General features: G+C 48.7%; 5 protein-coding genes across 5 annotated transcripts; 1 reads left to right on the top strand and 4 right to left on the bottom strand.

The window, feature by feature from the left end:
* Positions 1-1,584: 1,584 nt before the first annotated feature.
* PHATRDRAFT_47243 (predicted protein) lies at positions 1,585-6,004 on the bottom strand. Its single transcript, XM_002181433.1, has 4 exons — positions 5,295-6,004; positions 4,345-5,075; positions 4,170-4,271; positions 1,585-4,065 (listed from the first exon to the last, which is right to left on the bottom strand). The coding sequence occupies exons 1-4, from the start codon at positions 5,794-5,796 to the stop codon at positions 2,848-2,850; spliced, it is 2,553 nt and encodes an 850-aa protein (XP_002181469.1). The 5' UTR covers positions 5,797-6,004; the 3' UTR covers positions 1,585-2,847.
* A 668-nt stretch (positions 6,005-6,672) lies between these two features.
* Positions 6,673-8,611, bottom strand: PHATRDRAFT_47242 (predicted protein; the record flags this gene model as incomplete). Its single annotated transcript, XM_002181432.1, has 2 exons — positions 7,467-8,611; positions 6,673-7,358 (listed from the first exon to the last, which is right to left on the bottom strand). Exons 1-2 carry the CDS (start codon positions 8,362-8,364, stop codon positions 6,673-6,675), a joined length of 1,584 nt encoding a protein of 527 aa, XP_002181468.1. The 5' UTR covers positions 8,365-8,611.
* A 526-nt stretch (positions 8,612-9,137) lies between these two features.
* Positions 9,138-10,096, top strand: PHATRDRAFT_37393 (predicted protein; the record flags this gene model as incomplete). Its single annotated transcript, XM_002181612.1, has 4 exons — positions 9,138-9,324; positions 9,410-9,474; positions 9,563-9,820; positions 9,920-10,096. 4 exons carry the CDS (start codon positions 9,138-9,140, stop codon positions 10,094-10,096), a joined length of 687 nt encoding a protein of 228 aa, XP_002181648.1.
* A 117-nt stretch (positions 10,097-10,213) lies between these two features.
* On the bottom strand, positions 10,214-13,668 carry PHATRDRAFT_54708 (predicted protein). Its single transcript, XM_002181431.1, has 6 exons — positions 13,366-13,668; positions 12,905-13,193; positions 12,379-12,633; positions 11,774-12,174; positions 11,688-11,748; positions 10,214-11,627 (listed from the first exon to the last, which is right to left on the bottom strand). Exons 1-6 carry the CDS (start codon positions 13,641-13,643, stop codon positions 10,287-10,289), a joined length of 2,625 nt encoding a protein of 874 aa, XP_002181467.1. The 5' UTR covers positions 13,644-13,668; the 3' UTR covers positions 10,214-10,286.
* A 61-nt stretch (positions 13,669-13,729) lies between these two features.
* PHATRDRAFT_47240 (predicted protein) lies at positions 13,730-15,513 on the bottom strand (the record flags this gene model as incomplete). Its single annotated transcript, XM_002181430.1, has 3 exons — positions 13,730-14,595; positions 14,669-15,296; positions 15,373-15,513. The coding sequence occupies 3 exons, from the start codon at positions 15,511-15,513 to the stop codon at positions 13,730-13,732; spliced, it is 1,635 nt and encodes a 544-aa protein (XP_002181466.1).
* Positions 15,514-16,097: the final 584 nt, after the last annotated feature.

Here is a 16,097-nt window from a genome sequence, read left to right as displayed (position 1 = left end):
CGACATAAGCCATATGACTGACTGACTGAATGTGACACGGAGCCAAAAAATGAGCTTTAGTGCTTGCCTACCTCTACTAGCAGTGACTTCGGATTCCGACCACTCTAGGAATACGGAGTTACAATTGATTTCAAAAGTGTAAATACAAAAAAGTCCAGCAGCTAGCCACTATCAGTGTTGATTGTGCGGTAACTGTATTTCGAATTTGGAGGATAGGGCACGTTGGTTGCGTTGTTGTCGCTTACTGTTACATTGATTGTTGCATCCCTCCCACAGTCAAACTATTTGCCACCACTTCGGGAGATAACTTTTCTGCCGGCCGAAATCCACCGCTTTACAGAGCTAGTGCAGGGCGACCTCCCACTACAAGTATGAATTGCGTTCATGAACTTAAGTTTTCGTGGCGCGTATTGCGGCTGCGTCGCCGACAACCACTATCCACAGCAGTGATGGCTACCGCAAGGGATCGCTGCCGAATGCTTTCGGCGATTTCAGATTGTCCATTTTCTTTACAACCTTGTGGAAAACTCACGACCAATGCTGCGAAAGTTGTCACTGAGAGCAGACGCGAGAGAAAAAATTATCTCCCGGCAGGACCAGAGGACTCAACAATTAAGTTTGCTTTGTCGCTGCCTAACGGAACGATGAATAACGATATAGCTGGGTTTTGTCGAAAAGCAATCAATATTCTTACTAAGAGAGGTACACAACAATGCATGATTATCGCAGAACAGATTTTGGTAAAGTTAATCGAGGAAAGGAAAGAAGTCAAAGTCACGTTGTTCAATCGTGTAATCCGCGGTTGGGCTAGAACCAACACAGACGAATCACTTTTCAAAGCAAGGTCTCTACTTGAGCGAATGTGGGAGCTGCAAGAAACGCAGCCAAATTTGTACCCCCCACCGAATAACGGCACCTACAGCAGCGTGCTGTATGTTTGTGGTCTGAGCTCTCACCCCGATACTCGAACAGTAGCACAACGACTCGTGCAAGAGCTGGAGGAAAGACTACAGCCTTCTTATCCTAGTTCCGCTATATATAGTCAACTCATTCGAGTGCACTCGAATCAAGCCAGCACACAGTATGGGGCTGCCATGGCGGCAGAAGATACGCTTATCCACCTTTCAAGTCTGTCCACCAAAGGCCGACCGCATCCGACGACAACGTCATTTAACCGAGTTCTCAAGGCCTGGAGCACGAGTCAAGAGGGAAGAGGAGCCGAACGGGCTCTTGAAATTTTGGAAATGATGATCCAGCTGGAAGCTAATCATGGCGTAGCGCACCCGGACAAATACAGCTTTGGCACTGTGGCAGCAGCCTTTGCACGACGAGGGCAACCCCAGAGAGCGGAAGCAATTTTTAGAAAAGCCGTCGCACATTTTCGAGCAAAAAACATCTCTCGTGCTGAAGATCGCGTAGATTTAACTTCTTGCCTCAACGCCGCACTATCGGCGTGGGCAAAAAGTGGTTGTGACGAGGCAGCAACAATAGCGGAAACGCTACTTCGCGACGGATACTCTTTGACTGATATGAGCAACACCGCCCAGGCAGCGATCGCGTCGGGAGACTCATTTTCGGTTGTTATTCGACCGGACTTAGCAACACACATGTCCTACATGGAAGCTCAAGTCCGTTGTGGAAGAATGCTACAAGCGCATGCTCATGTTGTCGCTATGGTCGAAGCAGCTATTGGCCAAGCTGGGCCGCCTCCAACAACAGACACATTCAATTTTGTTATTCATGGCTGGCTCCGCCTGTCTCAAGGGAGCGGGGGGAAATATGTCTTATCCCTTCTGAATTCGATGATAAATCTCTCGGAGCAACACGGATTTCCATGTGCTCCAAATTCGGGCACCTTCAACATGTGCATTGGCTTGCTTTGTAAGGAAAACTCGCTCAAAGAGGCTTTCGACGTCTTGATAGATGGTGAGAACCGGCTTACTGTAGACATGTTTCCATACCAGGTTCTCATCAATGCTTTGGTAAAAACGAAAAAGTACGAAGACACTGTGACCGCTTCTACCTTATTACATCGTATTGAGGCGGGGGTTAAGAAAGGAACTTTTCAATGGGATCCGAAATCTGTTGGGTTGTACACCGCTGTAATTTCAGCAATGGCGAACTTTAGATCCAAGGAGTCCGCTGATTTAGCATTGCAGACACTTGGACACCAGAAGAATTTGGGTGTTCAACCGACAAGTCGAGCGTATACTGCTGTTATTTTTGCTTTCGCTTCCCTTCGGAACGTAAAATCTGGCAGGGTTGCCTTCGATTTGTTTCGAGAAATGCAGGTTTTAGACTCCGATCCCTCAAACAAGCTGAAGCTCGATAGACTTGTCTTTGCAGCAATACTGACGTCTCTCAGAAATGCGAGAACCAAGGAGTCTGCGGAAAATGCTTGCGTGGTATTGTCCTACATGTTAGATTTGCACATTCATGGTCGTCCCGATATAGAGCCGGATGAAAGGTGCTACGATGCCTGTCTCAATGCCCTTCTCAATAGTCGTGATGCACATTGCGTTGAGCGAGCTGCTCGTCTTATTAAGACAATTGTTACGAGACACCACGACGGTGCCCTGTCGCATCTGCCATCAGCTGCAATAATCAAAAGTGTGTCAAAAGCTTGTTCGCGCTTGCAGACAGCTACAATGCATGGGTTTGCCTCAGAGTTGTCTGCCTTGATAAAACAGAAAGAGTAACGGTTTTCTTTCTTGAGGCGGCGAATGGAAGGGGTTCCTTTAAATTGCATGCATGAACTCATGTCGTACGCATTAGTGTAGAAATTGCTACTAACATGTACAGACTAACAGCTAACAACTTCTCTCCGCGTTCACAATCAGGTTGTTGTCAATTCCTGTGTCCATTTAATACTAATGTGTTCTTCTTGTCAAGATTTTTCCACATCGAAAGCAAACTGTTCCGTCCTACAGAGGGCTCCGAAGTTTCACTGTCAATTGAAACCGTAGTATGTGAGCTTTGCCTCTTTGGCTCAAACAGGTGCTTGTTTGCTTTAGGAGCTTCGTCTATGGTACTATTTCTTTCTTGATGTCCTCCGATCGCGCTCTGCACAACACCAGCAATATTGAGTATCCTGGGTAGAGAGCCTTCTTCATTGGCACCGAAAAAAGAATCACTGTTGCAGAAAAATAACGTGAGCCCTGTTTCATAGTCTACCACAAAGAACTGCGGGTACACGCCGCGCATTTGTGATATAGCAAAGAGTTCGTCGCGTCGTCCTCGGGTTAGCGGATTTGCTCCATCCACTTCCTCGAATGAGACATTATGGACGCGTAAGATTGTACCAATATTACTTCTTGTGGAAGCTTGATTGCGCGAGAGAGACTGAGATGTAATCAACACAATGAGGTGATTGTTCTCCTTGCTCTTTATATTGCCAAGAATAGCGCTGAACGAACTCTCTTCGACAGACCTATACGAGGAGTAGCATTGCCCTGTCGCCGAGTTACGATTGGCCTCTCCAGGTCGAGGACTTCCAGTAGGTTGCGCCGCCACTTGATTCGCGTATTTTTTTGATACTGTTGGTGACTTTTTGCCGGAAATACTTTGGGCCCTGGAGCGTAGTGATGACAGGTGTCGTCTTGCTAACCAAGTTCTCACAACACTTTGAACGATCAAAATATCGACAAGATCGCGAATAAAGTTGCATTCGCAAGCATATGTACGCCAGTGCGATTGGATCACTACAGCTGCCATAGTATCCTTTCGTAGGCAAGTGAGTCCTGAGTAGAGCTTTTTGCGAGCGCTGTACGAGCGAAACAGCGACTGAACTGTAATTACGCTCCCAAGGAAAAAGGCAGCGTGCTCCCTGGCTATACTGCGCCTCCAAATGGACTGGACCAGTATGATCCGAGAAAGATCTGCAAAATAGTGGTGCCTCTGATGATGTCGTCGATACCATTTCTGGATCATAGTCGCGCAAAAATGATCCACATTCAACGAATCTCGAACCCAAAAGCCTCGGAAGGCAGATTGGATTTTTATCGCAGCCATGACTTCTATGAACACTGCTCCTCCCAAATTCCTACCATACTTTTTCGGGACGACCTTTTTTCAGGAGTTACCTTTCGCGACGACAATGGTCGATATTTCTTATCGTCAGATTCTAAATGCGGAAAGGAATATGCTTTGCCGACCATCTCATGCATCACTTTTTGGGCAAGAAATCTACGAACAGCGGCTTGAACGACAACAGCAGCGACAGTGTCGATGAAAGAAGCGCGTGCTGGTACTACAGTTGACTCGTCGTCGAACTAAAAGAAAATGTATGTCGGTGAGTAGGTCGGCTACAAAAGATAGGGCTTTGTAAAGTCAAAAATGTCTTACCTGCAACTCAAGAGGAGGATCGGGATACATCTCATTTAGCTCCTGCAGGTGGTAGGGACCAAGACTAACGCGTTTCTCTCGCTCAACATCACTGTACGAAGGACTGAGTGACTCCGAGCCTGTTTCAGAGATGCGGTCCCAAGGCCGCCTATCTGAATGAATGGGAGAGAGTAGGGATCCTTGTGTATCCAAAAACGATGTAGCAGACTTCCGTTGTGGAGCTGCGCGATGAGAGGATGGGCGATTCTTCTGGGGGTACTGTGGGTCATGGGACACGGTTTCGCCAGCGAAACGCCGCCGACGGAGAATTGACTTCGGTTGGGCCACGAACCACGCGCGATTGTCACTATGTGTGATCTTTTTGGAACGAGGATCTGAGGATTCTTCCCGTATAGTTTCCCGTGAAACAGTTTTCAGAAAAGGGACAGATCGCGGCTTCTGTATCGGTTCGGCAAAACGGACACGATTTAACTTCTTATCAGTACGTTTTCGGAGGCCATCTTTACCAGATGGGCCCGAAAATCTGCTTGAAGCCCCCGTTGACAACAAAGGGAATGCATGTTCTTCTTGTAACCAAATGTCTTCTCCTTCTAAATCCTGCCTGTGATCAGTATTTAGCCAAACCGTCGTTGACTCCGTTTCACTATTCGCTCGAACTTGAACACGCGAGAATGCCCAATTCAAATTTAGACCATCGGTCTCTGCGTTTGTGCTTTCTGAAGTTATTTCCACTGATGATTTTGGCGAAGTATGCCGTGAGATATGGTCCCGAGTATGTTTAGATGGACGCTGGCCTCGCTTCAGACAAAAGAATACGAATTGAAGGCGTAGTTTAGAGGAGTGTAGTTCACTTTTCAAAATTGGTCAATGCATTCAAGTTTAGGTGTTCGGAGTACGTACCAGTGCTTTCTCTTTGCTCGGCGCTAATTGTGGAAATGAAGGAAACGCACCTTTGTTTTCGCTACGTTTCCGGTACATACTTTGTGCGCTGGTTGAATGTTGTAAGCTCCTACGACTGGTGTCCTCCCGAACCTTTTGTCGCAACAAGTCCTGTTGGCTCCTTTTTTCAACGCTGATCCCAACACCGTCGGAGGGATCTGTAAATATTACGTGTACGTCATCGCATCGCTTGTCACTAGAATATTCGTATCGACTAGCATGGCCTCGATTTACCATACCGTGTCGGTGAGGAGTTGAGATCTTAGAAGATGTCACCATCCTTTCTCGTGGGGTGGGAATTGGCTCCGAGGGAGATCGTGATCCTCCAATCGTTGGTCTTTGTCTAGAAGCACGATATTTATACTGCGAGGACCCTTCAGGCAGTGCGTACTGAAAATTTGCCCACGGATCAGCAGGAAACGCTTGGGTTTCTCCATCGCCATAAGGGCTGACGATCCTTGCGTTTTCCATCAGGTCATCACTACTGTCTCCAAAACCATTCGCGAAGTCCATGGAGACTTGTCTTCGGCCGTCAATAGCGGTCGATTTCCTTCCGGAACAACAAACCAGCCTCTACGATATCTTTGCCGAATGATATGCTTTCCTTTGTAATGGAGGTGCGTTGGTACTAGTGCGTACTCCGGTCCCCAATGATTGACCGCACAGAGTACGTCCTACACACAAGGTGGGAGGTGCTTCTTGGCTACAGCATAAACTTGTCACAGTCAGTGAGCAGTGGGTCCAACCTACAAAACAACGTGAGCACGAGTCACCAGAGCGAAAAGTGCAAAAAATTGCAGTTAGCAAAATTTCCGGGTACTTTAAAACCTGTAATCTAAATAAATTTCTGCAAGGCGAACCGCTATTTGATTGTTTAAAAGATTTCTCGTTTCAACGGAGATACCTTTTGAATTCATCGGTTGAACATCGTGTACGGAAGTTACAAGTACAGCATAAAGAACTTCTCCCGCATGTCGGTCTATCAATCTCGCCCAAGCCGCCTCATTTTTTATTGTATTTGAAGTGCCCATCTAGGAGATTTTAAGGGTAGGTAAAGAGGCATATTCCTGCGAAGACCCCTTCTTCGAGATCAATTCTGACGGAAGGCATTACGGCAGGTACACCAACAGAAATGCAATCAGACGCTACTTTTTTTACGTAGCGAGACCAAACTCCAAAGTTCTACGATCTCAAACAATCCTGGAGCCTCTCCAAGGCGACCACCATATTAACAATTTAAGGTTTTCCTGGATAGAGTGAATATATATATGAATGAGGAACTGGACGGCCAATATACTAATTCACAGTCAGAGTGCGCATTGAAAAGTGTGTGTACTAATGTAAGAGTAAACAAGCGCTCCACTCTGGACGGATTGTCGCATCGCGCTTTCAAGCCTCTATTGCTATACTTGTACAAGCCCTCCCTTGCTCAGAATGCAAAGAATCAAGTTCATGTCGAAATCCTTTCATACGATCTGGTGTCAATTCATAACGGCTCCAAAACAAAAACTGGGCAACTGAAAAGAGCAGTACTGGAATGACCAACAAATAAAAGAGATTTTGCTGTGAGTCACCCTTATTCTGCAACACGGTCCCTGCTACTATTGGAAGAAGGGACTCCATGGGTTTACAGAATAAAGCGTTCGCTCCCATAAATAGACCTGCCAACGAAGGCTCTTCAAATCGCCTCTCCTTAGCATGATTTCGTTTCATCTCTGTCACCATATCCGACATAGCTAAATGAAAACCAGAGGACTGCACAGCTCCCGTTATTACCGAGTAGAGCACAAGAAAAGTCAAGATCCACCGTGTCGACGAGGAGTCAGCGACAGTCAATACAGTAGCCGAAAGCAAAAAATTGAAAACAAACAATGTAGAGTAAATCTTCGTGTAGCCAAACTTGCGGATTGGGACGTATATGAGAATCCCAGCGATAGCCTTTATTGGTCTTAACGTGGATAGAAGCCAGTCGCAGGAGGCTCTGCTATAACCAGAATCAAAGAGAAGCCGGTCAACGAAAGTCTTTGTAAAGGAAGACATAAATGTCATTTGAGCCTCCAACAACATCTCCATTCCTATCCAAGCACGAAAGCTTCTGTGGCGCCAAAAATCTAAAACGCGGCAAATGTGAAAAGGCGGCATGCGACTTCATCTTGCAAGTTTTCTCTTTTCTGAAAACTTACCTAGCGCAACCTGTCGCCAGTGTAATTTGCCCTTTGAACTCGAAGCGGCCGTGGCACTCGCACTCACCTTAAGCGCGTCTTGTCCAGAAGCAGTCACGGTTCTGGATTTCACATAAATCATACGCTGTGCAACTATGAACATGATACTGACCAACATTGCCAAAAACACTACAAAAATTCGAAAGTGCGTCAAATCTTGAACATCAAATGTACTCAGGCCGACCCGTGCTACAACAAATGAAGTGAAGAGGTTTATAAGTTTCCCACTCGCCATGAATCGAACTCGAGACTTCTCCGACATTTTATGATTGTCGGTTATGATTGATCCCATTAGAATTGCCATAAAGGCAAACATGGTATCGTAGAGCGACAGGGTCGTCACAAAGTGAACACCATCCCAACTTTGAGACGGTGCTCGCCAACGGAAAAAAGGAGTCAGGAAACAAACTGCGAATATGCAACCAGCCATGCCTACGAGATCTGTCCGATTCCGACGTGTGGCAACATGGTCCACCAACCAAGCACCCGCAAGATCGTTGGCAGTGTTTATTATTGCATAGACGGCATTTCCGTACGAGTAAGTCGACAGAGGGAGCTGATAGGACCGCAAAAAGACGTCAACGTGGAAAATCCCGAACGTGGTGGTCAGCATACTGGATGCGATGCCGGCCAATGTTAAGCCCCAAAACAAGCAGATTCCGAAATCTCCCCCGGTGGTCTTGGAAAAAGCGTCTTTTTCTAAGGATCTCTTTGCAGTCAGCGACTGCAATTCCTCGTCAGTACCGAGAGACCTGGTGTGATCAGAGGACAACGCTGCCGATTTCATTCTTTGCTGATGCCGCCTTTCACGTGTCCCAAGTCCTGGGTCTTCGCTTTCTTGCTGTCCCGAGGTTGACATCTTCTTGGTTCCACAGCTTTTGCTCTATTTTCAAAGGCGTTTTCCACTTCCTGCGAAATAGAAAAGGGATGAAGGCTTGCGTTTCAAGGCGACGAGTCTGGGTTCTGCCGACGTTGTTCCGTAGATGCTTTTGGAAGGACGCCCTAAGAATATATTTGAACTTTTTATTTTCAAAGTTTTAGTACTTGAACTTTTTTCTGATTTCTGATCGAGATGATCTCAACTGTCAGTTGCATCAAACCAAAGCACAATTTCACTGGCCTTGTCTGCAGAGGAACGCCGCCGCTGGTGGTTGGTCATGAAAAGGCCGTTTTGAATTCGTGGTTTTGGGCCCAAACACCGCAAATAACCGCAAATAAGGTTTCAGAAGCACCGCAAATAAGCCAGGTATTTGCGTTACTCGCGGTGCACGTAGAATGTGTACTATTTCTACGTAAAATTACTCGCGATCACAGTCAGTCGATTTGGACTTTTCATTTGAAGACTCATGCAGCTCTCATTTCTAATAAAAGTAACCCTAATCCTGTAAAACTAACTTGTAAAGAAATACAGCGCAAACAAGAGCAAATTTAGGGTTATTAATAGGTATCGCAAATATCCGCATTTACATTTAATTTTGAAAAAACACAGCAAACAAGCTATTTGCGGTAAACACCGAATTTAAACCGGCCTCTGCCTGGTCATGATTATATCACCGTCAAGACTATCCGTGTCGATTCCTACCAACTGTTGTACAAAAAGGAAGTTCCAGTCGCGAGACGAAGTTCTTCGCAATGAAGGAAACAGATGAAATTACGGCTGCGTTGGATGAACTCGGCATCTCGGCAAGTGACCTTGGCGGGCCAGACAAAGATTCGCCGCCAACAAAGCTCCATCCGATCATAGCGTTCGGAATTGGCGCATTTTGTGTAGCTAATTTAGGACTGTTGATGAGCCTGCCACCAGTCTTACGAGGCAAAGGTACCTGGAAATTCATATACTGCTACTATCTTGAAACTTGGCTGTAGGGTGCTCTAAAAGTTGCAAATTTTGTTGAACATTACAGGTGCCCCCTATTTACCGACGTTCCAGAAGAATCTTGACGCCATGTTTAGACAATTACGTCAGCAGGTACGTTTTGACAATATTGGCTTTCGAGCAGAAAGGTAATACGAAACTTTTCTCAAACACTACTGTTCTTTTCCAACAATTATCCCAGCCGCATTTTCAAAAGCAAATTCGGGACGGTACCAAGTTGACTTTTGTGGATCTCGGGAGTGGCGATGGACGCGTCGTATTTCGAGCGGCAGCAGAAAATTTGTTCGTGAAAAGCACTGGTTACGAGCTCAATCCCCTATTACACTTACTGGCATCGGGTCGGCGATGGGTTGGAGGTCCTCGACAATGGGAGTTGACAACTTTCTACTGCAGCGACTTGTGGAACGTCGATCTACGACGAGCCAATGTAGTGACAGTGGTAAGACCGGCCCCACCTTGGCGTCCACATCACCGCACAGAAACAGAATGGGTGTAACAGCAAAAATTGTTCCTAACATTCTATCTCCTCATCTATTAGTACGGACTGGGGCCTATCATGAAAGATTTGGGCACGAAATTGGAAAATGAACTATCACCAGGGTCGTTTATTCTATCGAATGTGTTTACCTTTCCCGGTTGGAAACCTCAAAGCACCCAAGGGGGAACCTACATTTATCGCACACCTAACTGCTGGCAGTCGGAAAATCGATTGTAAAATGTGAATTCCTCCGTAAGGAGAACAATCGAAGCTACCTACCACACTCGGATGTATACTAGCCATTGCTTCGAAAACACACTCCTAGTACAGAGTCTACCTATTCGAAAAATAATTCTCAAAACCAGTTTCTTATAGTATATAGTATCTCCTTGGTATGCACTTTTAAAAGTTTTATCCTCGGTGCATCTTAGGCGATTTCGGAGACGGCCGCCAAATTGTTCGCTGGCGGCTTCATGACGTCGGCGATGTTCTTGCGTTTGCCGAATCGTCGGTAGGCCATAAAGCCCACAACACCAGCCAGACATACCGCAAGGATCCAGCCGACCGCCACACCAGCGTTACCTCCGCCCGAACCCCCGCTGGAGGACGGTAATTGGGAGAAATCGGGTGCCGCGGGGCCCTGTAGAGTTCCTTCGGTACACGGCGTCGCACCCAGCTCGTAGTCTTGTCCATTGTGGAATCCGCCCACCAGAGGACAGCTGATTCCCATGCAACCGTAGTTGCGCTCCAGGGCGGCCTTGACATCGGCAAAGACGACTTTATTCGCATCGGATCCGATGCGCATGTTGTTGTAAATCAAAGTAGCGTCTGCGGTATCGCACTTGTGCACGAATGGCAAGAGTGCGGCGGCAAATGTGGCGCCCTCGGCTTGCTCCTTTTCTCTGGTGGGCGCGTCACTGGGGTTGTTGAAATCACGCATGTAGGCGTACCGCAGGACACCCTGGACCAGCGGGACCTTCATGAGATTGACAATGCGCCACTTGTTTTGACGCGCCAAATTGCACTCATCTGCCAGGAGCCTGGTCTGTGCGTGCTTGAACTCCTTGATAACCTCGTAGTTGACGTGGGCGGTACCGGAGCTGCGTTCGCCTTGAGGTCCACCGGTGCGGAAATCAGCGGCCCGTCTGTTGGCGAGTGCATAAGGCATGACTCCGCTGTTCTCCGTCCCATCAGTCCCTTCTAGCGATCCGGCGTAGAGAGCGACAGCGGCGTCCAATGAATGGACCGCTTCCGCTCCAATATCCTGACAGGAGAGGTCGTCGGGGTCGCACTTGTTGTCACAGTCCGTCATGGCGTCTTCGAGATCCCGAATGATTTGCATAAAGACGCTCATGTAGGCTGTTCCCTTCTTGACGGCTTCGGCGAGTCCAAGTTTGCTGCCGCTGGTAAAGGCGGCGCCAAAATTGGCGTTTCCTCGACCGGAGGGAAAGGCGACGGATCGGTTGAGTGCCGCCGCCATGATCCACGAGTCGGCGTACTCGGTCGTTTCGTAGTAGTTGACAAAGGTCTGAAAGTCTGCGTAAAAGGGGCATCCGGGGCAAGGTCTCATGGAAGTATCCGCGTTGGTACTGAGACTCTGGAGCGTACGCAGGTTCCAGTTGTCCTGTCGAATATCGTACTTGTAGGCGAGCTTGTCGCCGCGATTCGCAGATTCACCGGGGGGCACCAGCGTAACATGACCTTGATCATTGTAGCCTGGGATACGATTTGCCACGCGAAGAAGCAAGGGGAACGGCAAAGGGTGAGTCTGTGAATATTGCACGTGCGACAGGTAAGAGTCTCAGCGTTCCCGTCCGTTGGCACTTACAACCGTTGAGGTTCGCTTCACTAAAGGTCCAGAGTCCACCGGATTGGCAGTCGGAGTAGGTCTTTTGGTTCGTGGAAGTAACGTACTGCACGTGGATGGTAACGTTTCCAGGGTTGGCACCCCACGTCACGCTTTCGTCGACTAGAATTCCGAGAACGGTGGTGTTGGCCGAGCCCTTGGTTCGGCCGAGAACTTGCGTTCCTTGCGGGTACGACATGGGACCCGGTGGGTTGACGAGGGTTAGATTGGCAATGGACAACGAGTTACCGCCGCGTTCGTAGACGGCACGGGCGTTATTCAAAGCGCCGACCCCCAGTTGTCGCTCCAGTTCGTTCTGGTCGAGGTCCAACGCCGCCACGTCCGTCACCTTGGTCATGGGGGCGTACGTGACGATCGGAGTGAAACGAGCCTGCGTCTCCGGCATGGTCCACGCCAACAACGCCGTAACCAACACCGTAGTGCTTGCAATTCTGGAACCCAACATTGTCTCTTGTGTATGTGTTGGTGTATATTGGTGTGTACTTGTGGTGGTAATGTAAATCCAAGACCAGTGGAGCCAAAAACAAGCCAGTGTTTTGCGAACGAAGAACCAAAGGACTCCGCCCAAACGGTTTTGTGTACCGCACCGCACCGGATCCATTCGTATAAACCGTACGGTACGGTACCGTTCCCAAAAACTACACCAACCTACCCGCACCCCCTCAACCGCTGGACGAAAATTGTCCGGCACGCGAGACACGAGAAGCCTTTCGCGGTCGCGGAACGTCGGCTCCCGGGGTTCCTGGTCCGCATGCCGGCCAACACTCGGCTCGTTCCCAAGACTTGCAGTGCGTTTCGGTACGTACGACGCGTACGTTGGGGCCGGCGCGGACGGGACCTCTCGACTCGTGCCAACTGGACTGGCGGGGCTTGGGTACCAGAAGAGTCCGAGGCGTTCCTTGCACACCTACGGGTGACGTTGTACCCAAGCGGTATCTACCAATGCCGTAGCGTCCGTTGGGTCGGGCGTGACTTTTGTTTTTTCCGCGCGCCGCCGACCCTTGGACGAGACCGGAAGAAGGAGTCACGAATTGATAGAAATACCCTACTCTGATTGGTAACGAGCGTTGGAAACCGAGTATACGGGACTCCAAACGACCGTTGGAACCATTTGGGGTTGGAAACGTGTTACCGTTTCAACGTATCGCCAACGGAAGAAATATTCGTCGTTTGGGGACTTTCCAAGAATGCCAAATACCATACTGCCTTGCCGGTATGGTATCCGAAGCAGCGCCCACTTCGTCCGGAAATCCCTGGAAAAGCTCGTCCCTACGATTCCCCCCCACTTCGAGCTTTGTGGGGGTGTAAGGGGGTACGGACGACTTCGGATAGCACATGAAGATGTCCCGTCTACACATAGGAAATCTCGTGTCCCGGAAGAATCTACCCAGCACGATACAATCGTTCGCAACCGTACCAAACCAGGAAAAGGGCTTTCCTACACCCAGGGTGTTCCGTTCCTTGGGACTTCCATAGAAAAGAAGTCCGACCTTGTTCTATATACACGATGGACCCATGCCAAAACAGCGCATATATGGATATATGAGACACGTCCAAAATCACCAACAATTTTGACAAGAATCAATTCCGGATGTCGTCGCAATATGCATGCCGTACCCAAACATCGGAGTGTACTTACTTACTACCAACTAGCCGATGGACGGGTGTGTACCGTACCACCCATACTCGAATAGAGATGATTCCAAAACGTGCATTCGACGGCAGGGGTTGGTTGTCCGTCAACCGCTCCCCCGAGTGCATCGTATTCCAAGACCATCTATCTATATATATATCCACCACGTTGCTCTTGGAACCATCCACAGCACGATACCTATGTATCCTGCTGGATTGGACGGAGCCCTCGTTACACACTGGGCAACGATGCGTTTTACAGTGACACCGTGTTGTATACACCATCGTAGTGTACAGACTCTGTAGAACCGTCATGAGCTACCCTTTTATACGGTTAGCACAATTACGTACTATCAAGCCAAAACAATCCTTTACGCAATCACGTGATCCCCCTCCACTGCAAACTCAGCGGCCCCTAGCGACTTGTTACGGCGGCGGTGGCGGATTAGCACAAAGCCCAACAGCACGGCCACCATTCCACCAAGGAACAAGCCAACGGCTAGACCCGGATTCGTTCCGCCGCCTCCCTGCGCGACCCCGCCACAAGGAGCCCCTTCGGCTTCATATTCGCCCCTGTCTCGATCGTACAAACCCCCAACGTCGGCGCAGGTGACTCCCAAACACTCGTAGTTGCGCTCCAAAGCCTGACGAACTTCCGAGTAACCTGCCACTCCGTGCTGACCGACTCGCATTTGTAAATACAACCGCTGCGCATCCTCGAAATTGCAAGAGGCCAGGCGTGGAAGCAACGCCGCCGCTAGTACCGCACCCTCGCCGTCGACGACTTCGTCAAAAGACATGCTCTTGGCCAAGAAGACGTTGCTGAGAGTTGCTTGGATCAACGGGAGAAACATCAGGGGAATCATGCGATCTTTGCTAGCCCGAGCTTCGATGCACTGGTTACCGAGAAGCTGCTCCTGCATGGTTCGGAAAAGCTGAAACAGATCAATGTTCACGCGCGACGTGCCTTCCGTTGAATCTCCGGTCACTCCACAAGTGCGAAACTGGCGACAGGTTTCGTCAGCCAATCCGTACAACAGGTTGCTGCGCCCCGAACCCTGATCAAAGTCTTCCAACACTCCGGTCCAAAATGCGACGGCTTCGTCGAGACTATGCACGGGGTCAAGCTTGCAGTCGTCAGTCTCACAGGGAAGGTCACATTGCACCACAGCATGCTCCAACTTGCCAATTATTTCCATTCCTAAAATCATGTAAGCCGTCGCCGTGGCGATGGCCGCTGTGTCCAAAAGGTCATGGTCAGCCACGAAAGCAACATTCGGGGAGGCCGACGCCTAAAAAGCTGAACTCACCATTTTGTCCGTCACCGTCAAGATAAGTCGAAAAATCCAAGTTTCCATTTCGAAAGCCGGTATTTGTCTTATTGAAAGCGGCTTGAATCAAAATATCGGCGTAGGAGGCTTTCCCATAGTAGTCGAAGAACTTTTCGAATTCATCAAAGTACTCGGTACCCGCATTAGGATCGCGGAATGTAAAAGATGCACCAGTGCTGAATTGTTGCAAAGTCCTCCCGTTGTAATTATCGGTCGAGGGGTCGTATCTGTAAGCAACACGCTCTCCTTCTATGTCCAGCTCACCATCAGCTGCAAAGCATCCGTGCATGTACGGTTCTAGGAGCCCACCGACTTCGCAGCTATCTGGCGCATCGCTGGCGTACTGGACCGAAATTTCCATTTCTCCTGGGTTGAACGATTCGTACGCGATTCCAGTTACTTCTGTGCCGTTTGCAGTCTTTCCTGTTACGAGTGTCTCGTCTGAAGTAATCATAGTGGGAAGACCACTTTCGTTCGTCAAAGTAAGGCGCGCGATCGGAGTGACAAACGCTCCTCTTTCGTAAATTGCTTTGGCCGCCTCGAGATCATCGTTCGCTGGGTTTCCGAGAAAGCTCGATAATTCATACTGATCCAAAGCTATGTTTTTCTTTAAAGTGAAAAAGGAGTTGAGCAACAACATTAAATACTTGCTTCAGGAGACATAATTCCTTCTTGATACCTACCTGGTTCGAGACATCTGTTCTTGGCTGGTAAGATGCAATGGCAATAAATTCTTGAAGATCACGGTTTTTGGAAGATGCGGTCGCTCCGGAGCAAAGAGAGACCAAGAAAAACGCTTTGATGCCGACTGCAATTTGCGCCATGGTGAGATGTTTTCTATGTGTGGGAGGTTTTCGGGTGCGCCTTTTAGAGGTTTGAAAATGACCTTACTGGCACGGGCATCTATTGCCCTTGAACAATTATGTCTGAAATAAATGTCTGTCTCTCGGGCGCGATGCTTTACAGCTAATAAAATGTCAAAGCACAGAAAAATATCGCTGACGGGAGGAATCAAAGGTTGTTTCACCGGCCTCTCTAGAAGGCCGTCGAGAGGTTTTGCTTCAATCACTAGGTCGGAGCCATCCATGTTATACAACTAGGCAAATCGCTTACAGTTAGTCCAATAGATTTGAAGAGCCGTTTACAATTGAATTGAGTCCTGCAACTAGATAGGAGTGCTGCCAGTGTCCTTAAATTCCACAGTACTACCAGAAGCACTGCGACGACGACGTAGGACAACACCTAACAACACGAGAACCAACAAACCCCCAATGGAGAGACCAACAGCAAGCCCGACATTTGCTCCATCGTCACCGGAACCGGATCCGCCACAAGGTCCAGCTCCCTCTTCGTAAGCTCCCTGAGCCTCGTTCCAGTATCCTCCAATGTCAGAACACGAAATGCCCAT

Source organism: Phaeodactylum tricornutum, chromosome 13 (genome assembly GCF_000150955.2).
Source record: "Phaeodactylum tricornutum CCAP 1055/1 chromosome 13, whole genome shotgun sequence".
NCBI classification, from domain to species: Eukaryota; Bacillariophyta; class Bacillariophyceae; order Surirellales; family Neidiaceae; genus Phaeodactylum; species Phaeodactylum tricornutum.
The sequence above is the reverse complement of the archived record's forward strand: the minus strand, read 5'-3'. Positions and strand labels throughout refer to the sequence as shown.

Bases quoted from the DNA above. Each gene is read 5' to 3' on its own strand.
- PHATRDRAFT_47243 (XM_002181433.1), bottom strand. From the start codon at position 5,796: ATGGACTTCGCGAATGGTTTTGGAGACAGTAGTGATGACCTGATGGAA. The intron at 4,272-4,344 runs GTAAGACATTTT...ATTTTCTTTTAG, and splicing joins ATCCTCCTCTTGAGTTGCAG to TTCGACGACGAGTCAACTGT. The intron at 4,066-4,169 runs GTGATGCATGAG...TCCTGAAAAAAG, and splicing joins GTAGATTTCTTGCCCAAAAA to GTCGTCCCGAAAAAGTATGG.
- PHATRDRAFT_54708 (XM_002181431.1), bottom strand. From the start codon at position 13,643: ATGGTGTATACAACACGGTGTCACTGTAAAACGCATCGTTGCCCAGTG. The intron at 13,194-13,365 runs GTAAGTACACTC...TTTCTATGGAAG, and splicing joins CATCGGCTAGTTGGTAGTAA to TCCCAAGGAACGGAACACCC. The intron at 11,749-11,773 runs GTACGTTACTTC...ACGAACCAAAAG, and splicing joins AACGTTACCATCCACGTGCA to ACCTACTCCGACTGCCAATC.